Source organism: Nicotiana tabacum, chromosome 2 (assembly GCF_000715075.1).
Source record: "Nicotiana tabacum cultivar K326 chromosome 2, ASM71507v2, whole genome shotgun sequence".
Taxonomy (NCBI): domain Eukaryota; kingdom Viridiplantae; phylum Streptophyta; class Magnoliopsida; order Solanales; family Solanaceae; genus Nicotiana; species Nicotiana tabacum.
The window spans coordinates 13706230-13731985 of NC_134081.1; the positions used below are offsets into that span (position 1 = coordinate 13706230).

Sequence of the window (25756 nt, forward strand, 5' to 3'; positions counted from 1 at the left end):
CTTTGCTTCTACTGCGTTCTTTATTAGTCATTGTGCTTTAATCATGGTTAATCTATTTAGCTCAATTGTATCTGTTTACGGACCTTTTTAGTGGTTGTATTGAACGATGGCAGGGTAAGATCATGTCCTCGGGGGTCCTCAGGGGGTTGGGGGTGTAAGGTGCAAAAGAAGTAAGGGTAGTAAGGATGCCTCTAGGATGCGAGTTGGGTCTTGGAATATAGGTACTTTGACGGGTTAGTCTGTAGAGTTAGCGAAGATTCTCCATAAGAGGAAGGTCAATATAGCTTATCTGCAGGAGACTAGATGGGTGGGAGATAAGACACGAGATGTAGATGAGTTTAAGCTTTGGTACTCTGGATGTGTGGGGGCAAGAACGGAGTAGGTATTTTGGTTGATAGGGATATTTGGGAGCTAGTGGTGGAGGTTAGGAGGGTGAACGACAGGTTGATGGGCATTACACTAGTTGTTGGGGGGTTTTACTCTAAGGGGTCATTTGATATAGAGTATAAGAATAATGCTGAATATGGTATATTAATAATGTTGGTATTAGTTATGCTGACATTAGTTATGCTGAAATATTTCTTATCCATTGTTTGGTTTGATGTATTAAAGCATTTCTCAATTTCTAAAAAAATTATTTGTTTACAAAAATGACCTCATAACCAGTCCACAACTTTATTATTTTAAAAGAAACATATGTTGAGGAATATTTTTATATGAAAAAGGTTTTTAAGAAAATTATTTGATTTGTCTATCTATATTGTAGTATAGAACTGAATATTTATTTATAAAAAAGAAAATATGCTAATTATTTATTTATTTACTAAGGATATAATTTTATTTTCCACTTTCTTGGATTATTTCAAACTTGTATTAATATAATAGCATATTTTAATCAAGCATAAATTTTGAAGGACAATTTTGTCTTTAACTAAGCTAATGCATTCATTAAAACTCACTGAATTGAAAATACCATGGTTTCTTATGCATAAGTTATGCATAGGATAATACCAAATAAGATGTATAACTAATGTTTGCATAACTAATGCATAAGTTCAAAAAGTGTACCAAACAAGGTATTATTAATAGCTAAAGCTAATGCATACATTATTTTATCTAATGCATCCTACCAAATGACCCCTAAATGTGATGAGTGCGTACGCCCCTCAAGTTGGGTTGGATGAGGAGGTCAAAAGGCATTTCTGGGAGGATTTTGACAAGATTGTGCGTGGTATTTCGCACACTGAGAAGTTATTCATAGGAGGGGATTTTAATGGCCACATTGGGGTGACGTCTGGGGGCTACGATGATGTGCATGGTGGTTTCGGTTTCGGAGTTAGAAATGGAGGTAGTACGTCCCTACTAGATTTTGCTAAGGCTTTTGATTTGGTGATTGCTAACTCTAGTTTCCCGAAGAAGGAGGAGCACTTGGTCACCTTTCAGAATTCGGTGGCCAGGACCCATATTGATTATCTACTCTTAAGGAAGTCTGATAAAGGTCTGTGCGCGGACTGTAAGTGTCACGACCCAAAATTACATGACTGGCACCCGGCACACTATCCAACCTGGGCGAACCAAACCGTACAAGAATGTCCATCTATATGCAAAATAAATACATGTGGAAGTCTTTTTGAAAACACAATCATTTTAAATGATTAAAAACCATACATAAAACAAAGTCTTTAAATCCATTATTTTTCAATAATTGGAAAATATACAAAAGAATAACAATATTTCTTTCATGCATGACATACGAATAACTCTCGATTACAACTCAAAAAAAGAATAACAACTGTCTATGGAATCTCTAAGACACAATGATGAAATAAATACTTGGGACAGACCCAACCAAAAGTAAGTAAGATCAACATGAAGGCTACTACATAATAGAAGTGGTGCCTTGCTATATGCTTCGGAAAGAGAGTCATCTTATTGCCCCATCTAGTCATCATATACCACGTCTCATCCTGAAAACATGTAAAGTAAGTGGGACCATGAAGAGAGGCCCCTGAGGGCTGAGTACACCATGACGGTACTCAATAAGTATCATAGACTCTCTCTAACTCAAGTTTCTGGGAATTACAAAAATAATGAAACCAACATTGATATAAAACGATAACAATTATATCAATTCATGCTCTTTATCATTTTAAATGAAAAGACTAGAAAAATGTAAATCATCATATAAATTTTTAAAACATTTATACCAACCCATGATTCTAATAAAATCATGTAAAATCATTTCAACTTCATTAAGTCATTGGAATCACTTTTGGCTCCTTAGGCCTAAACATAAGAAAATTAGCTTTTACCTTTTCACCGGGAGTACTCTACCGACACCGACATAATAAACAATTAGTAGGTGATCAACCTAGCAACAAATATTTGACCCTACTTGTCTGGGCGACTTCCCAGAGTGTCGTACGAGTCGACTTAACCTCATTACTGTAAGTAATGATCATTTGCCCTCTCAATGGGGGACTTTATACCACAAACCTCGGCTTAGCCTTGGAGTGTGTCCCTACACCGGCACATGTAGTTCCATTGTAACAAACTCAACATTCGAACCAATCTCGGTGGTCTCCACTAGTAACTCCCAAAACATTTGATATTTCAAAAATAGATTCATAGCATATTAGCCTCAAAGGATCTATTTTTATCAAATCATTGCTCGTGGCCAAACTAAACCATTTGAATAAAACAATCAAACATATGATCTTTTTCATGTTAAAGCCTTTAGCAATTTAACATCCATTTTTCAAATATACAACGAATGCTATCCATAATCATGTTTCAAAAAGAAATACTTTTCATAAAAATACATCTTCAGCACTCAAATATTATATATTCTTTCCAATACTCAAGTTTGAATAAAACTTATAACATTTTCCTCAAGCATCGTTTGACATCGAATCTTTAGAAACAAGATTTTTCAATTGTAAAACAACAAAACTTTCTTTATGCAATACAACTCCAAATACATGGTGACATCCTTTCCCGCTTATCCCCACAAGTATGAATGCACATTTACAAATTCACGAAATAACTCAAATATATCAAGAAGAGTAAGTATTAATCAACTTACCTCAAGTCCAAGCTTCAAATTATTAGTACGATGCTTCAATTCATTTATAACTCTCAAACATCGCCAACAAGCCAATATCTACATTAGACATCCCAAGATATCAAAATATATCCAAATATATGTCGATACCCGTTTAAGGTTCACAAGTTAACTATAAGTCTTCAACAAACCCAATTCACCCATACATATCCCTTTTATCCTTAGTTGCTTACATTATTGGCATTTAAGCTTAATACATGTTATACGATTCAATACTTAATCATGATTAAGCTATTGAAGTACTAGGATCACTAATCATCTTAACAAGATTCAAAAATTCACTATTCATCTTCTTCTCCATTCAAGAACTCTAACTCACAATACCCATTTCAAGGACTAGCATAATTCTTCAACCAATTGGTACTTTCTACTTCACAATACATTCCAAATACTTAATTCATAGATATATTTTAGTGTAGGGTAGGGATTTTACCTCTTGTAGCTCAAACCCTAACTTGAACCCTTTTGAATAATTCTTGAAGATTAGAGGAATCCCTATAAATTTCAATCTATGTAGATGTTAATACTATCATTAACTAGTGTTAATCCATTATAAAAATATCATAAAACTCACATGTGATGTGTATTTGGGTTGGGAATGATCCACCTTCTCTCTAGAACCCAAAACTTAGCCAAAAAATGAAATTTCTTTCTCTTTCTCCCCGAATCCCCTTATTTTTATAGAAAATAGCCTGCGTAGCCTACACATATTGGCTACGCAGGCCTGTGTAGCCTTCGCAGCTTAAGCCCCCCCACTTCCATTCTGTTTTTGCCTATGCAGCTTGCGTAGGCTACGCAAGATGGCTACGCTGGTCTGCTGGAATCCTTTCCTCCCTCTTAGCTCAATCATTCCAATCTATGCCTTTAATCATACAACTTGAGGACCTTAAATTCATCTTACCTTCATGCATAAGTATCGTAATGATCCTATTACCCTCGTGTGGGTTTGCAAGCACTTTGAGGTCTCGCAAAATATTCTCTTAAGCTCGAGTTCGGCTTAATCTTGTTAAAATTTTTTTCTGGGGCTTCACAATCTCCCCCACTTAGAACCATTTGTCCTCGAATGTCATGGTGAAGACGAAATCAAGTTAAAATATCCAATCACAACCCTTTTTGACCATTGCACCAAATAACCTCATTATTACTCATCCCTTTTGGCTAATTCTCCAAATTCTCAAAAATTTCGGCAGAGCTTCCTTTATTTCTAGGCCTATCTAAATTTTCTTCACTTGCTAGCGAGCCACAGGGATACAAATAAATAAGCCAACACTGCTCTACACATCATAGCAATATCAACAATATAACATCGATCTCATGTGACTCAAATCATAACTGCGTAGCCACTTTCGGCATCACAACAATAAAATCTATTATAATGAGTCAAATCTAGCCATCATAGGCAATAACTGAATCAACAACACTAATAATATGTGCAACCCTCAACTTATAATCAAGATAAATAAATTACTTACTCGTTCCATGGAGTCAAAATACGATATTCACCAAATTTGAAGATTTTAAGAAATAATCATGAATGTAGTTTCGAACAAGTGTGGATATCCAATTTTTCATATTCTCCTAGGCCACCCAAGTGACCTCCTCGAAGTCATGATTACACTAATATACTTTAGCTGAAGCAATAATTTGAATTCCCAACCACGGACTCGCATAACAAGAATCTAAATTGATCCTTCCTTGTAAATCGAATCATAACTATTAATATCCAAACATGCTACCAAGAATTGACAATAACATTACCTTTAAGGTTATCTCATTCACCATATGAATCACATATGACTCATCGTACGTATACTCTCGTAGTTAGGGAATTATAATATCAAATCCACTAACATTAGTTATGGTAGCAAAGTAAACTCACGTGCACACCTTCTCTCCTTTTAGAAACCATACGCAACCTCGAAAAAGCAGGCGCTTCCATATGGGGCTTGCAACACTTTTCATTAACAATTCCATTTTATGAATATTACGTCATATTTCTTAAACCATGTTCTAGGTGAAGTCCATCCGAATAACAACTTTACACTTGAGACGCCATGTATTTATTTCCATCCCTATATCTTTTATAGTTCTCTTAGAACCAAAGTTTTACCATAAGGCTTAAATTAACCTTATATAATTCGTCCTCTATTTTCAAACTTTTTGACGAAATTTACACTTAAGAGTTTTTCTTTATGGGTTAGGATCTCATTTATCAACTTTCTTGCAGAAAAGATTTTAAAATCATGTAACTCCTTTATTCGGATATTATTCACGATGTCATTCATCCATTCGAAACTCTTGAGACTTAAGTTCATCTGCATCCATTTAGAACATTACTTTATCCCTTTAAAAATCAAGCACGGCATTGTCTTACCTTGTTTGCCAATAACGTGTAGTTTATCTCCTTGCCCTTACGGCAATCATAACCAGAAATTCTTCAATCCCTAACTTGTTAATCATCATAGCTAATATGCCATCTTTATAGAAAATATTCATTCCACACTATTACTAAGTTTGTGACACACACATCAGCCATCGATTTCTTAATGTCAACATTCGTAGTTCCATTCGCTAGGATTTTGTTTTCATCATAGTAACACCACTACATGTAGTCCTTCGACGCTTGGCCTTCTATATAATCCCTCTTAAGGATTATCGCTCCCTTCCGATATACTGGATTCACTTGGGCATCATGTCTCAACTTATATAGCCCACTTCATGTTTAGGAATATACTCGGAAAAAATATTTCTCTATTTCCTCTAGCTACTTTTGCACAATAACATTTTGATGTTTATTCACATTTTTTTTCTTTTAAACTGGTATTCAAGTATTCAAGTATTCAAGTCGGTTCATACCCAAACCGAACCTCTAAGACTCAATTGAACCATTTGATTGTTCATTGGTAACTTGTTCGAACAATAATAATCTACCTCTTTAATTTTCACAACAAAAATATTGTACCTCTTTTATTTACAATAAACTTGTAGCTCCAGTACAACCTACTTTATTGCTTTTACATTTTGTCCACTCTTGGAAGATATTGATAAATTTAACTTGTCTTTTCCGTTTCCGACAGGTAAGATCTCTCCTTCCTTCACGCATCACCTTAAGGTGAAATTACATGTATGGCTCTCCCCCACTTAAGAGTGAATCCGTTCATAAGCTTCTACGCTTCTTCCATAGACTTTACAAAGTCTTTAAACCATAAGTACACTTGCCCGGTATACTTACGTAACTACCCTAATGTTAAGGGTCATTTATTTCCCAATCAAGAATCTTTTCTCATAGTTTCCACTTCCGACTGAGTTTGACTTAGATCTCATGATCATCATATTCGTGTTATCTTTTGATTCTGGCGATATGATTGAATCTCTACACTCATCATAGCTCTCCTGGTTCCTTTCCCTTCTTAAATACCATGACACTTTCAACCCACAACTCATGTTTCTAAGTATAATGATTCTCCACCCTTACTAAAATATTATGATTAACATATTTCTCTTTCTGTATCTGTACAGATCTCATAACTTTACTAACGTGCACACTTATTGATCTTAGCTGAGATCTGCATTTGGAGTACAACTCTGTTATGTTATTCATGAGTTCATATTCACATATATTTTTCTACAAGTACAACTTCCTTATGTTTCTGAGTCCATGCCCGAATATGTCATTAACAAGCACGACTTCATTAAGCTCTAAGCCGAAGCTCAACCATTTTGAACAAGTATGAATGCTTCACATGAATTCGTATATCATATCTTTATGCAACTTTTAATAATAACTCTTTTTTTTTCAGCAATTATAATGCAAGCAACTCACAACCTATCTTTACATGCCATATAGACTTTCAAACCACGTCTCCGTACGTATTTGTTTTTTCTCTTTTTCCTTTTCGATCATACCCTTACTACCCATGAATTTTAACATGTGTTTACACAATGAGATCCTCCATATCTAATAGTATCCTTAGCCTCATTTCCACACAACATCTTTAGGATGAATGAGACATTAATACATATATTTGAAACACTTACAATTCGTCAACTTTCGAAATATAATATTACTGTTCTCCAGCTCTTTAGCCTTAATTCGTTCATGTAATATTTTACAACTCCTCAAAAGTATTACCTACCCTCGTACTTCATTCAACACATTCAACCCCTTTACAATATAAGAGTTTTAATCAATCCATACTCAGCTGCTCCATTGGCCCATATAAAGCTTTTTGGAGTAAAACTTCACCTTTCACAAATTTATCAACACCAATGAGACATACCGTGTCTATACAAGTTTAATATCGCCCTTTCATGAAAACTTGCCTTATAAACAATTTATCTTACCCCTTTAACCTCTGAGGTCATGCCTTTTATACACTTCGTACCTTAACATGTCATCATATCTATTCTAGTATCTTTATATCATTGCAATGTATATCAATAATTATTATTAACAATTAATTCCCTTCATAATATCTTGATCGCTCAGAAATGCGCTTGATACTCTAGACATGTCGTTGTTAGCTCTTGTGACATGATAATGACTATAACCTGTCATACTAAGTGTCCATCTTGCCCACATCAACTTTCAGTATCCATCTATAACAATCCGGGACTCGAACTTTTTTAGTCGACTCAAACTTTGTACACTTCGTACCTTGTCATGCCTTTTATACACTTCGTACCTTGACATGTCATCTATATTCACTCGATTGAACTTTACCTCTCCTTGTTCTACTTGTCTTTCAGAACTGGTAGCTAACATATTATATTCATGTCCTTTTTCTTGAGTAGTCCCAACCATATACCAGGCCACTAGGGTCATGCCCTCTCAAGATGTGACTATTCTTTCTGGTAGCACAAACTTCCTGCAATTCTCGATGTATCACGGTAACGGTCAACGCGATTCACGTCTTATATTCCTTCAAACAGTCATTAGCTTTTGACAAAAAAACATATGATTCGTTATTGCATCATTCGATTTGAATCCATTTTATTTCATTTCTTATCTTTTCCCTCATATTCATATACAGAGGAACCGACTCTTTATTGCTAGCTCATCTAGTAGCTAGTGTCGTTACTTACATCTCAAGCATTATGATCAACACTCTCCTTTGTAAACCCCGCCAGGATGTCAATACATACACACGATTTTCTCCTCACTTCAAGCTTTAACGTACGATCTAGAGTGAGAAGAAAGTAATGAGACAATCCTACAATGTCCATGTAACCTTCCCGTTATAGGTATGGTGCACAACACACCAATGGAAAACTCTACTAGACACGATTCCATAGACTTCCTAGGACTCGAATTAGAACCTAGTACTCTGATACCAAGTTTGTCATGACCCAAAATCACGTGACCGACACCCAGCATACTATCCAACCCGGGCGAAACAAACCGTACAAGAATGTCCATCTATATGAAAAATAAATACATGCGGAAGTCTTTTTGAAAACACAATCATTTTAAATGATTAAAAACCATACATGAAACAAAATCTTTAAATCCAATTGAAAAATATACAAAAGAATAACAATATTTATTTCATGCATGACATACGAATAAATTTTGATTACAACTCAGAAAAAGAATAACAACTGTCTGTGGAATCTCTAAGACACAATGATGAAATAAGTACTTGAAGACAGACCCAACCAAAAGTAAGTAAGATCAACATGAAGGCTACCACGGAATAGAAGTGGTGCCTTGCTATATGCTTCGAAAAGAGAATCATCCTATTGCCCCATCTGCTCATCATGTACCACGTCTCATCCTGAAAATATGTAAAGTAAGTGAGACCCTAGAGAGGGGCCCCTGAGAGCTGAGTACACCACTACGGTACTCAATAAGTGTCATAGACTCTCTCTAACTCAAGTTTCTGGGACTTGGCTTTACAAAATAAATGCAACCAATATTGATATAAAATGATAACAATTATATCAATTCATGTTCTTTATCATTTTAAATGAAAAGAATAGAAAAATATAAATCATCATATAAACTTTTAAAATATTTATACCAATCCATGATTCTAATAAAATCATGTAAAATTATTTCAACTTCATTAAGTCATTGAAATCACTTTAGCCTCCTTAAGCCTAAACATAGCAAAATTAGTTTTTACCTTTTCACCGGGAGTACTATACCGACACCGACATAATAAATAACTAGTAGGTGATCGACCTAGCAACAAGTATTTGACCCTACTTGTCTGGGCAGCTTCCCGTAGTTCCATACGAGTCGACTTAACCTCATTACTTTAAGTAATGATCATTTTCACTTTCAATGGGGGACTTCATCCCACAAACCTCGGCTTAGCCTTGGAATGTGTCCCTACACCGGCACGTGTAGTTCCATGGTAAGAAACTCAATATTCGAACCAATCTCGGTGGTCTCCACTAGTAACTCCCAAAATATTTGATATTTCAAAAATAGATTCAGAGCATATTAGCCTCAAAGGATCTATTTTTATCAAATCATTGCTCATGTCCAAAGTAAACCATTTGAATAAAACAATCAAACATATGATCATTTTCATGTTAAAGCCTTTAGCAATTTAACATCCATCTTTCAAAGATACAACGAATGCTATCCATTAATCAAGTTTTAAAAGGAAATACTATTCATAAAAATACATCTTCGGCACTCAAATATTTTATATTCTTTCCAATACTCAAGTTTGTATAAAACTTATAATATTTTCCTCAAGCATCGTTTGGCATCGAATATTTAGAAATAAGATTTTTCAATTGTAAAACAACAAAACTTTCTTTATGCAATACAACTCCAAATACATGGTGACATCCTTTCCCGCTTGTCCCCACAAGTATGGATGCACATTTACAAACTCGCGTAATAACTCAAATATGATTTTAGAGAAAATTCCTTAAGAAGAGTAAGTATTAATCAACTTACCTCAAGTCCAAGCTTCAAAATAATAGTACGACGCTTCAATTCATTTATAACTCTCAAACGTCGCCAACAAGACAATATCTACATTAGACATCCCAAGACATCAAAATGTATCCAAATATATGTCGATACCCATTTAAGGTCCACAAGTTAACTATAAGTCTTCAAGCCCAATTCACCCATACATATCCCTTTTATCCTTAGTTGCTTCCATCATTGGCCTTTAAGCCTAATACATGTTATACGATTCAATACTTAATCATGATTAAGCTATTGAAGCACTAGGATCACCAATCATCTTAACAAGATTCAAAAATTCACTATTCATCTTCTTCTCCATTCAAGAACTCTAACTCACAATACCCATTTCAAGGACTAGCATAATTCTTCAACCAATTGGTACTTTCTACTTCACAATACATTCCAAATACTTAATCCATAGATGTTTTTAAGTGTAGGATAGGGATTTTACCTCTTGTAGCTCAAACCCTAACTTGAACCCTTTTGAATGATTCTTGAAGATTAGAGAAATCCCTATGAATTTCAATCCATGTAGATGTTAATACTATAATTAATTAGTATTAATCTATTATAAAAATATCATAAAACTCACATGTGATGTGTATTTAGGTTGGGGATGATCCACCTTCTCTCTAGAACCCAAAACTTAGCCAAAAATAAAATTTATTTCTCTTTCTCCCCGAATCCCCCTATTTTTTTTTATATAGAAAATAGCCTGCGTAGGCAAATTCCTACGTAGCTTGCCTGCGTAGCCTACATATATTGGCTACGCAGGCTTGTGTAGCCTTTGCAGCTTAAGCCCCCCCACTTCTATTCTGTTTTTGCCTATGCAACTTGCGTAGGCTACGCAAGATGGATACGCAGGTCTGCTGGAATCCTTTCCTCCCTCTTAGCTCAATCATTCCAATCTATGCCTTTAATCATACTACTTGAGGACCTTAAATTCATCCTACCTTCATGCCTAAGTATTGTAATGATCCTATTACCCTCGTGTGGGTTTGCAAGCACTTCGAGGTCTCGCAAAATATTCTCTTAAGCTCGAGTTCGGCTTAATCTTGTTAGAAAATTTTTCTGGGGCTTCACAGTAAAGTCATCCCGAGTGAGAACCTTACGACTCGGCATAGACTTCTGGTCATTGACTTGGATATCATGAGGAAGTGTAGAAAGAGGGTTGTGTTTGATCTACCTAGGATCAAGTGGGGAGCTTTGACAAAAGACAGAGCACAAGAGTTGGGAGATAAGTTACTGGCTATGGGAGCATGGAGGAGTAGTGGACCGCGACTACAAATTGCATTAGGGAGGTTGCTAAACAGGTATCGGGGGTCTTGAAGGGTCATCTGGTGGTCGTAAAGGGGATTGGTGGTGGAGTATTGAGGTTCAAGGTAAAGTGGAGGCCAAGAAAGTGGCATATCTGAAGCTTCTGGAGAGCGTGGATGAGAAGGTGAAGAGGGCGAATAGGGAGCGGTATAAGATGGCTAAGAAGGAAGCGAAGTTAGCAGTTACTGCGGCCAAGACCGCTACATTTGAACATTTGTATGAGGAATTCGGAGGTAGCGGAGGGGATAAGAAGTTGTACAGGTTAGCCAAAGTGCGAGAAAGGAAGGCTCGGGACCTAGACCAAGTGAAATACATCAAGGACGAGGATGACAGAGTTTTGTTGGATGAGGCACCGATTCGGCATAGATGGCAGACTTACTTCCATAAACTCTTGAACGAAGAAGGGGATAGGAACATTGAGCTAGGCAACTTAGAAAACTCTGAGTGTCGTTGGGACTTTGAGTATTGTAGACGTATAAGAGCTCAGAAGGTTGAGGGATTGTGTGTAAGATGAGCAGGGGGAGAGCGACCGACCCTGACGAGATCCCGATGGAATTTTGGAAGAGCGGGTTTGGAGTGGCTCATTGGGTTATTTAATGTAACTTTTAGGATGACGAAGATGCCCGAAGAATGGATATGGAATACGATGGACCCGCTGTATAAGAATAAGGGTGACATCCAAAGTTGCAACAATTACCGGGGCATCAAGTTACTAAGTCATACTATGAAAGTCTGGGAGAGGGTGGTGGAGCTGAGGTTGAGGAGGCTTTTGGATATTTCTGAGAACCAGTTTGGATTTATGCCAGGTCGTTCGACTACGGAAGCTTTTCATCTTGTTAGGAGGTTTATGGAATAGTATAGGGAGAGAAAAAAGGATTTACATATGATGTTCATCGACTTAGAGAAGGCTTACGATAAAGTGCCAAGGGAGGTTCTGTGGAGATATTTGGAGGCTAGAGGTGTTCATGTTGCTTACATTAGGGTTATTAAGGACATGTATGATGGAGCTAAGACTCGAGTGAGAACCGTATGAGGGGACTCAGAACACTTCCTAGTTATGATGGGGTTGCATCAGAGGTCAACCCTCAGTCCATTTCTATTTCTCTTGGCGATCGATGCGCTACCGCGCCATATTCGAGGAGAGGTACCGTAGTGCATGTTATTTGCAGATGACATTATTCTGATTGACGAGACGCGAAATGGTTTTAATGGAAGGTTTGAGATCTGGAGGCAGACCCTGGAGTCTAAAGGTTTCAAGTTGAGCAGATCAAGACAAAGTATTTAGAGTGCAAGTTCAGTGAGACAACTCAGGGTGTGGACGGAGAAGTGAGGCTTAATTCTCAAGTCATCCCTAGGAGAGAGAGTTTTAAATACCTTGGGTCAGTTATACAAGGGAATTGAGAGATCTACGAGGATGTTACATATTGTATTGGGGCGGGATGAATGAAATGATGGCTCGCTTCAGGTTTTTGTGTGATAAGAATGTGCCACCTAAACTTAAAGGTAAGTTTTATAGAGCGGTGGTCAGACCGACTATGTTATATGGGGCTGAGTGTTGGCCAGTCAAGAATTTCCATGTCCAAAAGATGAAGGTGGCTGAAATGAGGATGTTGAGATTGATGTGTGGGCATACCAGGCTAGATAGAATTAGAAATGAAGTTATTCGGGATAAGTTGAGCGTGGCCTCTGTGGAGGACAAGATGCGGGAGGCGAGACTTAGATGGTTCGGATACGTGAACAGGAGAGACGCAAATGCACCTGTGAGGAGGTATGAGAGGTTGGCCCCGAAGGGCTTAAGGAGAGGTAGAGGTAGGCCGAAGAAGTATTGGGGAGAAGTGATTAGGCAAGATATGGAGTTGCTCCAACTCATTGAGGACATGACCATGGATAGGAAGGTGTGGAGGTTGAGAATAAAAGTAAAGAGTTAGAATAGGCCGCCTAGCGTTGTCCTTGTCTGTAACAATAGATTAAGTACATGAGTTAGCGTTAGTTATGTATTTTTGTATTTCTTGATTTATGTGATTACTAGTCGTTGCTTTCGTTTTGGCCTTCTGATTGCAATAATCACTTTAGTTTTGTATCTTTGTATTTTTTTTCTTGGTTTTAGAATTGGTGTGATTGTTGTTGCCCTTCCTTTTGTCTTTCCTAAGCCGGGGGTCTTTCGGAAATAACCTCTCTGCCTTCATGAAAGTAGAGGTAAGGTCTGCGTACATACTACACTCCTCAGACTCAACTTGTGGGATTACACTGGGTTTGTTGTTGCTGTTGTTGCAAGGGACGGTCCTATGGATTTTTCACTTGCTGTTAACTTTGTGTTTTTTCTTAAACAATATTAATTTGTTTTGTATTACATCAGAGAAAGGGGAGGGGGAAAGGAAAAAAAGATGCTACGCGACTGATGAGATTTGAATCCTCGAGCTAGTCTTAACCTCCAAAAAAAATGGAGAAAAAAATAAGAAGAAAATAATACTTCATTCCATAATAAAACTTGAGAGGAAACATCCATAAAGATCCTGGTAATGGTTAGTCATCCAGTGTCTCCTTTTAACTAAAAAGAGCTATCCATCATACACATGATTTATCTTCTGATATATAAAATCTCACTTTACACCTCTACTTGGTAAGAGAGGCTTGATATATTGTAGCCATGTTGCCTCAGTATTTAGGTTTAGTCACGAGGATACAACACGTGATGTGTGAGTAAGACGAAGTCCGATATATATGTTGGCAGAAGGATAAAGAAGTGGAACCATACTCCTCAGAGTTTTGAACCTGTGAGCCAGAAGCCCACAAGAAATTTTTTCAACAACAATAACAATAATAACAAATACAATATAGTCTCACAAGTGAGGTCTGGGAAGGACAGTGTGTACGCAGACCTTACCCCTGAGTTAAAGATAGAGAAGTTGTTTCCTATAAACCCCGGGCCTAGGAAAAGATGAAAAGAAAGTAGTAGTAACAACCAGTAATAACAACAAGATAATAAGAAAACAAAGAGAAAAGAAAGAATTGTCTTCGACAACAAAAAAGAAAAGAAAGAGAGATATTGTAGCCAAGTTAGGTATATTCATAGTTTAGCTTTCTATGGCAGCATTGAATTCATTGACATAGGCATAAGTTGGGCAATGCACAAGGTTTTCTCATTTCTCTTTGGACCAAACTCCAATCTAAATAGTTTGTTTTTGTTCTATAGTTTGAATTCTCATATCCCTCATTAGCTGGAGCAGAAAAGAAAACCTAACTAACTCGGAAGAAAGTGACGGACATCTTCTTTATCATATTTTGTTCAGTTTATGTGAGATTATTTTATTTTTAATTTGTTTCAAAAATAATAATTTCTTTTTAAATATTTGAAATTAATTTAAGTATAAACATCTCATTTTATTCTCAGTGACATGATTTTATAGTCATACAAAATGCCATTGACATGTTTAAGATCATAAATTTTAGTTTATTTTATTTTTCCTTAAATTTTGTGTTTATTAAAATAAATTTACATAAATAAGATGCGAGGAGTATGTGTCAAGGGTGTGCACAATTTCAAATTTTCAATCTCTCTCCCACTCCAAACTTAAGGTAAGATGAAGAGAAGAAAGGAGAGAAACGTGCTTGCAAAAGCTTAGCACCAAACCGAGTCAAAATATAAGTATGTTGATGTGGCATTGTAAAAAATATCCACATCTCTCTAAATACTCTCTAAAACTTTTCCTCTCTACAACGGCTAATTAAAAGTTCATGTCTTAACGTGTCATGCACACGCTCCACTAGATGGAGCCGCCGGGAGGCATCCCATTGGCACGTACGACAGATCAGATTCACCCCATAGGTGAAACAACTCACAATGTCGGTTCTAATCTAGGAAAACCATCCTATGCTAACACCATCACAACTCCTTCGTCATCTGCTCAGATCCCCAACCCAAACTCCAATCGCCATGAAAAGGAAAAAGTGATAGCAAGACATACGACACACAATGGCATGCCAGTTGTGGTTTTTAAAGCTAAATACTACTACGGCATAATGGCGGATTCATGTAAGTACACAATTGTGGGAAAATTTCTTCGACCATTCCGTTGAAGGGGTCAGTCAAAATAGGGGTCTATGAGAATCATAATGTTTTCATTGATATCTTCAATAATGATGATTGGAAATCAGTATGGTTCAGAAGAGTTATCGAAGTCGATGAGATGCAAATGTGGTTACAAAAGTGGTCACCAGACTTCAAGCCAGAAGATGATCTGTCAGTCGCTCCGGCATGGGTTCTTTTGCCAGCTTTACCGTTTCATATGCATGATTGGCATTACATAAAATAATTGTTGAGCTCTGTAGGTACGCCTCTAGCTCTAGATGCTGCTACAATTGGTAGAAGAAGGCCTAGTATGGCCAAAATTAGAGTGGAAGTGGACCTATTAAAACCTTTGCCTCAAAGTGTTTTTATGGGTCAAGAATATGATGAATCGCCGTTAAAAGGGTATACCAAAAAATTAGAGTATGAAGGCGTCCCAAAATATTGTAAACACTGTCGGAAATTGGGTCACTACATAGTCAATTGTAGGGCTCTTTAAAAGAAAAAGGCTGATCAAGCTAAGGCGGAGGGAGATAGAGATGAGCTTATCAAAAATGAGGATGAAGCATATTCTATGAACAAGATGATGAAAGAAAACAATGATGGCAAGGAGGATACAAATAAAGTGGATTCTCATAGTGTTGACAATGGAAAAATACAACAGGAAGAGGGGAATGAAAATACAAAGACCATTAGCAATAAAGAAGGGAAAACAAGAAGAAAAGAAATAATAAGAAGAAAATCAAAAAAATGACGAAGAAGAAAAGCAAAGTGAGATTCAAACCTGCCTAGATGAGTAGCAAAAAGAATGTTATTTTTACATCGACGAGCAAACAAAATGATTAGTCTATAGCTGCCATTAGAGACAGTATTCAAAATCAAGAAACACTATATACACAATAACATGAGCGACAAAGCAAAGTTAATGATACTTGCAGGAATGAAAGGTTAGAGAAAGGGGAAGCTCCTAATATAGAAATGGAAGTTTGTCAATCAGATGTCGTATAATAGAGATACTAGCAGGGAGGAAGAAAGCAAGGCAGAGGAAATGCACAAGCATACAACATGTGCCTCAAGCTCCTCTACTGTTCCAACAGAGGTAAGGAATCAACCTAGTTTAAATTTAGTTATTGATCTGGATGGCAAAGAATGGGACCAGGATATGAATGAGGGCAATACTAACAGACTCAATATGACATCAAAAAGAGACAGCGACACGGAGAATGAAGACATGGAGGAAGTTTCTGAAAGTCAAAAAGTGGATAACCAATACATTGCTAAAATAGGGAGAAGTGAAGCTTGAAAAAGTGGCAAAGGACAAAAAAAATAGAACACATCCTTCTCAAAGAAGGAAACAAAGAGAGGAAAACATCCCAAATTGTTCTTATGATTAATGCAATCTTCTGGAATATAAGGGGGGTGAGGTCCAAAAAAGTCATTCACAGGCTTAAAAAGCTGATTGACATCAACAACACACAATTTGTAGCTGTCTTTAAACCTTTTATTACTAAAGAAAAGGTGGATGGATACAAGAGATTCTTAGGGTATCAACATTGCCATTATAACGGTAATGGTCAAATTTGGTGCTTCTGGAATTCATACAACAATAAAATAATTTTCACAGAAAGTGAATAACACATTACTATCAAATTGGAGTAAGCTATAGGTACTCAAGATATCTTTGTTACTGCAGTCTTTGTTGGTGTATCGGGGGAGATTTTAATGCGATCCTTGAACCAAGTGAAAAATAGGGGGTAAACCTCCTAGAATGTACAAAAGCCTTGCATTTCAAAACTGTATCGACAATTGTGGAGTTACAGACATTGGCTACTCAGGTCCAAATTTTACTTGGTGTAATAACAAGAGGCCCATGAATAGAATTTGGAAAAGATTGGATAGAGTTTTTCTTAATGATATATGAGACCAATTATTTCAAAGATGTTCCATTAGGCATTTGGCAAGGACTGGATCTGATTATAGACCTCTGCTTATGAAGGATCTTTACGCCATCCACAATTATATTAAGTATTTCAGATTCCTTAACTGTTGGGTTAATCAGCCTGGTTTCTATGATATTGTTAAGAAAATTTGGAATACAAAGTTTATGGGTAATCCTATGTAGATCTTGCAATCCAAGCTGAAGGATCTCCGTAAGAGATTAAGTCAATTGTCCAGGGAAGACATTTGTGACATTAATGAGGCTGCTAACAACTGGGAGGAGAAGCTTCAATATTTGGAAGATAAAGACATTGAAGACAACACCAAGCAGAGTAGAGAAAATATGAACAAAGCCCATGCCGAATATATTAGATGGCTGAGTATCCAAGACTCTCTTCTCAAATAGAAATCTAGGATCAAATGGTTTGAAGATGGTGATAGTAATACCAGATACTTTCACTGTATTCTCAGGTAAAAAAAGGAGAAAGCAACAAGTAAATAGAATCAAGAATCATAAGGGTAAATGGATTATGGGTGATGAAAAGATCTTCAAAGCTGCAGTCAGGCACTTCAATTCCCAGTTCAACTTACCAACTCCTAACCTCAACCCCGCTATTTTAGAGTGTATTCTTAATTGCATTATTGAGGAGGATAACTTAATTCTCAATAAGATTCCCGATGAAGCTGAAATAAAAAATATTGCATTGAGCCTGAGTGCTTTTAGCACAGCGGGACTTGACGGATATAATGGAGCATTTTTCTATAATTGTTGGGATATTATCAAAGAGAAGGTCATTGCATTTGTTCTGGAGTTTTTCAAAGGAAAAAGTTTGACTAAATTGTTCTCACATACTTGCTAAGTTTTGATTCCCAAAATTGATACTCCTTCTTGTTTTTCTGATTTTAGACTAGTTAGTCTTTCTAACTTTTCTAACAAAATCATCTCTAAAATTATTTATTTAAGATTAAACCCACTCTTGCACAAATTAGTTTCTCCTAATCAAAGTGGTTTTGTGAAGGATAGACTAATCTCCGAAAATATTTTACTTGCTCAAGAAATTATTCACAAGATTACTGATAAGAACGAGGTAATGTTGTTATTAAGTTTGATATGGCTAAGGCTTATGATAGAATGGTATGGCCTTTTGTTTATTTTGTGTTAAGTAAATTTGGATTCTCTAAATACTGGATAGACATGGTTCATAATTTGATTTTGAATGTTTGGTATTCGATCATTATTAATGGATCTAGGCAAGGGTTTTTCTCTTCCTCTCAAGGTCTTAAACAAGGTGATCCCCTTTCCCCTTCTTCGTTCATTATGACTGCTGAGGTTCTTTTCAGGTCTCTTAATAATTTGTATAATCATCCTGATTTTAACCCTTTTTCTATGCATGATAAGGTCCTCAAAATTAACCATTTAGCCTATGTAGATGATATTGTTATTTTCTGTAATGGTAATTCCATATATATTAATCTTGGTATGAAGAAAATTGGTAACTATGAGAAAAGCTCTGGTCAATTGGTTAACATAGACAAGAGTTTTTCCTCACATCTTCTAAGACTGCAGCTGGCAGGATTAATAGAATAAGGGAGTGCTATGATTTTATGGATAAGAATTTTCCTTTTAATTACCTTGGTTGTCCTCTATATGTGGGTAGAAAAAGGATTGAATATTTTGACATATTGATTAGTAAGATAGTGAAAAGGATCAATGGTTGGCAAGGTAAGCTTTTGTCTTATAGTGGTAAATATGTGTTGATTAAAAGTGTCCTTCAATATTTGTCCACTTATACATTATCTGCTATGTCCCTCCCTAAAACTACTTTAAAATTAATTGAAAAATATTTTGCTAATTTTTTTCTGGGGTAACTCTATTAAGCGTAAAAAGTAACATTGGAGTTCCTCGAATAATCTCATTGTGCCTACATATGAGGGAGGCATTGGTATTAGAAAGATGGAAGAAATCAGTGACATGTTGGCTATGAAAAGGCGGTGAAGGATCAGGTCCACATCATCTCTATGGGCAACATATGTTAGACATAAATATTGCATTATATCTCATTTGGTTTCGAAACAATGGGCTACTGGGAATTTCCATGCCTGGGAGCATGTTCTTAGTATAAAAAACATTGCAGAAAAGCATATGGTATGGCAAATCAATTCAGGCTCAAGCAGATTTTGGTGGGATAATTAGACCTTAAAAGGCCATCTTGCAAGTTTAGTTACTAACACTAGGAGGAGCCATAAAACTTTGGTGTGTGAATTCATCACTGAAAGCAGGTGGGATGTTAGAAAGCTGAAAAATGTCCTTCGAGATCATCTGAAAAATCATATCCTAAAAAATGATATTGGAAATCAAGACAAAGAGGATAAGATTTATTGGGACCTTATGGAGAATGGTAAATACTTCAACAAGACAGCTTGGCATCTGGTAAGAAATTCTAGACTTAAACAACAACACATTGGTAAGATTTGGCATTCTTGTATTCCTTTTAATATGTCATTCCTGGTTTGGAGACTATGGAAATGCAAGCTCCCCTTTGATGAAGTTATTTCTAGGTTTGGGAGACAGATTGTTTCGAGGTGTAACTGCTGTGAGAATCCTGCCTATGAAAATATGCACCATGTTTTCATAGAAGGATAGGCAACCCTTTTTGGCTCTCAACTTGAAATTAACTATCACCCCCACCCTATTAGATATATGTTACATACCTGGTGGCAAACTAAGTCTATTAATGATGTACATAAATTAGTGTTAAGTATTACTCCTATAATCATATGTTGGGTACTGTGAAAAAAAACTTGTGCTTACATGTATGGAAATCAAAAGAAATTCAACTGCTATAAGTTGAAGCAACAAATCAGTTGGAATGTGGAAACTGCAATCAACAAGGCTTATCCTAATTGTAATCTCAAGTTGCCTTGGAATAATTTTTGCGACACTCTAGTAAGGATGCACCCCAAAAAGATTGCATTGTAGTGCAATGGCAAAAACCAGAGATCAGAACCTTCAAGCTAAGCACAAATGGAAGTTTTAACAAGAATGATGGGAGAGCTGGATTGGGAGGTGCATTGAGGAAACACAACGGCGACATTATCATGGCATTCTCATTCCCCTATAGTTGCAACAATCACACTCTTGCAGAAGCTTATGCAGCACTTTTTGCAATGACCTGGTGTATATAAAATGGTTATACAACTTTCACTTTAGAGATAGATTCACTCTTGTTAGCTGATATTCTAAGGGAGAAGAAGGAGACTAATTATAGGATGGATCATATAAGTGATAAGATGGTACATATGAGGTACAAGGCAAATATATATATATATCAACCATTGCTACAGAGAAACCAGCCAACTAGCTGACTGTTTAGCAAAATTGGCTGCCAAAACTCAGACCGGAAATTACAACTTCTCCGGTGAGCAACTTCCAAAGGGTGTTAAGGGCCCCTTTCACCTGGACAAAAGTCAAATACTGAGTATTAGAATCAAATATGACAAGGCTAATTTTTTTGTAAGCTAGGATTGTTATTTGTGGTGGCAGGTGAACTTGTATTATATTATCACCTCGCCAAATCTTTTGAAGGGTAATCTTTATCTTTGTGTTATACTAATGAGAATCAACTTTTAATTAATACAACACCCCAGATAATGGGAAAATTAAAAAAAAATGTGGCATTGTATAACTTTAGTTGTTGGCTTTGCGAGAACATTACTAATAATGCCAACCATTGAATCTAGAAAGGAAACGTGTCTAATTAAGCCAAAAAATGAAAAGGAAGTGTAAGAAAGGAAGAATCTAGAAAATCACATGAATTAGGAAAGTCTTAAGTTAATAATTAAAGCAATAACTAGATAAGATAGTATCTTTTGGAGATGTTAACTCATTACCAAACATATTCATCAATGGTAGGCCAGCACTAATTCAAGGGTAATAATACATTTGAAGCAACAATTAACATTAATTTTTTGTTAAAGATTTATGCTTAATTGTGACAAAGATTTTTATTTTTTGTATTCAATTCAAAGGTTAAAAATCTTATGTCTTAAGTTCGACTACTGAGAATAAAAAATTTCACGTAGAGGGCGCTTTACATGTGAATTACCGACTCTACTCGAACACCTATTCATAGACATAGCGTCCGCTGGCCATTTCTCGGCCATGCATTTAAAAAATAGTTATTGTCATATAATTTCAAATTTCATAAATAAAACTTCAGGATGTATTATATAATTGAATTTTACTTGTGAAATTTGAAATTCTATAATAGCTATTTTTAATTATAGAGCGACAAAGTGGCTATTTGTGAATATTTTTTCATGCGTATTCTGAGTCCTTGATTTAGTGAATTTTGAATACCGAATAATAAAAAATAAAAAGTTGGAAATCTTGAGTTTTTTATAAAAACTCTTTGACTTTGGCTTTGACAAGTGACTAATTTGATGACCAAAACCTTGTCTACAGAGATATTCCTTTATTACATTTCTACTTAACCACATGACAACACATTAGTAGGCAACTGCAATTATTTAAGGGCTTTGTCTCATTTCACGTTAATTTATAACGCCTTCACGACCATCTTTTCATTTGTTTACATGGTTTTAGCCTTTAGGAGCTGAGATGGCGACCTCTATACTCGGAAAACTTAACGTCCGTGAAATCCACGTTTCCCTTCCTTTTTTAAACATAATAGCGAAAACAACTCAGAAGTCCCCACGTGTCCCGCTCCTAAATCTGTTACGATTAAGTTCAAGCCCATAAGTTCATGCCTTTAGATATGTGTAAACGATGTCCATTTTTAAATATGTTATTTAAAATATATTTAAAAATTAATCAATTTGTTTAAATTTTAGGATATGATATTCTGAAATTTAAATCTTAAAATTTAAACTTCAGGACATCGTATACTAAAGTTCAAAAATTATGTCTAAAAATTTAAATTTTATGTAATGAATTTTAAATTAGCAGTTCAAGAGTGTCCTAAATTTTAAATTAGTAGTTCAAAAATTTGGGACACTAATTTTGAGCTTCAAATTAGCAGTTCAAAAATTTAGAATACTTGATATTGAAATTTAGATGAATTGGCATATTTTTAAATATATTATATAAATTACGAATATATTTTAAACACCTAACTACCGGTGCACTTTGCCCCCTAGATTTTGTCCATGTCATCAGAATACTCTCGGCTGACATGGAATAATCTAGTCCTACGTGGCCCCTTCTAGGCCTGCAACTTATCCACGTCATCATATTGGAAACTTCCAAGACTTTATTCTTCTTCCTCCCCTACTCCACAAACCAAAATCTTTAGACATTTTCAACTTTCTAGTCCTTTTATATTGAATTTTGCACTATTCATTATCACATTACACTATTTTTCAATTTGAAAATCAAATTGGTAACCCCTTTGAACTGTTTTCATTTGGGTTTAATGGTGATTGGAGCTTTGTAGCTGTTGTTTCTGCTCTCATTGATGAGCTCTGAAGGTGCATTTCTGTTATCTTTATCATTTTTTAAATCTTCATTCAAGTCAATGTCTTTTTGGGTTTTTGAAGCTTATTGCTTTATGTTATCAAAATATAATTTTTCTGGCTACTGTCTATTGAGGCAAGTTTAAGTGTAAATTGTATGGAATAATCATTTGTATAAAGCAACAAATAAACCAGTAATCCCACAAGTGTAAGGATGTTGAGTAATAAATAATAAATAGATAATATAATTGATTGCTCAGTAAATCACAAGCAGAAATACTCTAAAATCTGTTTCAATGTGCATAACCTTTTACGCTTGTCATCAGCACTGCGAAAACCTCAATTAAAGTTAACTGAAAGACACAGAGCAACTGCAGTTGAAGAGCTACCTATATCTTCAATCGATCTACGTAAAGTAACCAGGAAATGTACGTTTGATATACTGAAATCTTGTTGAGTATTGCAAAGGTGTAACTATCAGCTTAAACTATGAATGGCAGTAGAGATCTGTCAATGCTCGTCCAGGTGAAGTTTCAAGTTCATCACATGTGATATTCAGTCAAGCAAACATTGCGTATTTGTTTGGTGAATTGATAAACTTAAGTTTTACAACAGTTTGGCTTACAAGTTTTTAATTCTTGACAAAACTATATTTGTTAGTTGTTGATAATATATTTTTAGCCGAGGGTCTATTGAAAATAGTCTTTCTGTGCTTCCAGGATAGGGTAAATTCTGCGTACACACTACCCTCCCAGACCCCACTTATGGGAGCCCACTGAATTTTTTTTTTTTTTTTTTTGGTTGTTTGTTGATAATATATTTTACTTGATTACTACTTTACCATCTTTATGGCTCTTATGATCTCCACATTAATTGGTTATTTGCAGTTATAGAAGCAGCTAATGGATTGCAAGCCTGGAATATATTAGAAAATCTTACCAATCAAATTGACCTAGTGTTAAGTGAAGGTAGTAATGCCTTGTTTATCAGGCATAGGCCTGTTATGCAAAATCATGAGCCACAAGAAGTGCAAGAATATTCCTGTGATCAGTAAGTAATCTCTTTGGCCCAGTGTTACCATTCTACTATTTTAGGGGGGAAAGTACTATTTGGCTTTCGATTTTCAATTCTCCTATTTTCCTCTATACCTGATGAGGGCTATGTGCAGTGATGTCATCTCATGATTCAGTGGGTTTAGTTTTCAAGTGTTTGTCAAAAGGTGCAGCTGATTTCCTTCTAAAACCTATACGACAGAATGAGCTCAAGAACCTATGGCAACATGTCTAGAGAAGATGCCAGTGTAAGTCACCACTATTCTCAGTTATGTTTTCTCTGTAAGCTTCACAGCGGATAACATTGGTCCATTCTCTGCTGTTCATTTAACTAACTTACTTTGTTTACTAGCTCGAAGGGGAGCCTTGGCATTGTAGGCATATAAAATTTATTAAAATTAAATTCATAAAATAATTTAGATTATATTATAAATTCAAGATATATCGGTCCAAATAAATATTATAATCTAATATAATTGAATTAATTATATAGGTCCAATATATATGGATTAAATAAATAATTTTGAATCCATTGGGTTAGCTCATTTAATCGGGCTACAAGCGATAAGTCCACTTCATTAGGCCCAAGATGACATCTTCCTAGAGGCCCAATGTCACGTGTCAAATGACGTGGCACGGCAAGTCAAACGGAAGAGCCAATGGGATCATGCCACGTGTCAATATGACAAGGCATGCCAAGTCACATTAAAAGGTCAATGAAACCGCGCCACGTGTGCAAGTGACATGTTCTGGCCAGTCAAACACGACCTTGTCACACTTCAATTTGATTGGTCGGAAAGAGTTTGTTCTTATCATAACTCTTCTCTTCCACAACTATAAATAGGTGTCTTCATAACTCAGAAAAGGGACTATAAGTTATAACAAGAAGCAAGAGAAAACTCATGGATCAAACACTGCAAATTCCTCCACAAGTTTCAAGCTTCAAGCAATCAAGTTCAAGTTCAAGAAATCAAGTTCAAGCTCAAGAACGAAGAACAAATCAAGATTCAAGGAGTACGAGTTCAAATCAAAGTTAGTGCTAGTTGAATTCAAGATCATCGTTCGTGACAACAAATATAGGTTCAAGATCAAGCTCAAAGGCCCTTGAATTTATAGTGGAAAAGTAGAATTAGAGGAATCATAAAGATTGTACACTCAAATTACTTACAATCAAATACTACGATTGTTGCAATATTTTTCAGTCTCGATTATTTTCTCGCTGCAATTTTATTATCTACAAATTTTGGCACGCCCAGTTGGACCATCTCTACCTCTCATCTCAACTTTTCAATCACCAAAGTTCAAGAACATTAAAATGGCTTCAAAGAAAATCAACTCCAGTTCAACTTCCACCAACGCTGCTAATTCCAGGTTCTATGCTGATGTGAAAAGCATCCTCGATGTTACCTTTGGAAGTTTTGGACCAGTTACGAGGAGCAAAGCAAGCTCATTAGGACAACAAGCACCCCAAGTGTCGTCCGCATCAACCCCTATTTTCGGATCTTCATCCTCAAAAGTAGCAAGACTTCTACAAACGCACCCGAAGAAGGAAGCGATGTTGCTGAAAAGATCAAGAAAACTCTTGCTCTGCTTGACCTCTCCGGACCCAAGTACTCTGATGTGAAGGAAGATGATGATGCTTCAAGTGATGGATCCTCTCCACTTACACCACATAGCATGAGCCAATCAAAGATCAATCTGTGTGACAATCCATGCTATTCTCCATCGTCCACGACAATCATGCAAGCCATGGTGACATACACTTCATTTGTGGAGGAGCAGTTGGCAAACTTGACGGAAGCAATTGCTGGCTTGACCAAGTTCATGCAAAATCAAGATGCTAGAAT

The 25756-nt window shown here is 36.0% G+C and overlaps 1 protein-coding gene across 1 annotated transcript; it reads left to right on the forward strand.

The window, feature by feature from the left end:
* The first annotated feature begins 1149 nt into the window (after positions 1 to 1149).
* LOC107798709 (uncharacterized) lies at positions 1150 to 12041 on the forward strand. The gene is made up of 3 exons (XM_075224818.1): positions 1150 to 1498; positions 11393 to 11883; positions 11988 to 12041. Exons 1-3 carry the CDS (start codon positions 1150 to 1152, stop codon positions 12039 to 12041), a joined length of 894 nt encoding a protein of 297 aa, XP_075080919.1.
* Positions 12042 to 25756: the final 13715 nt, after the last annotated feature.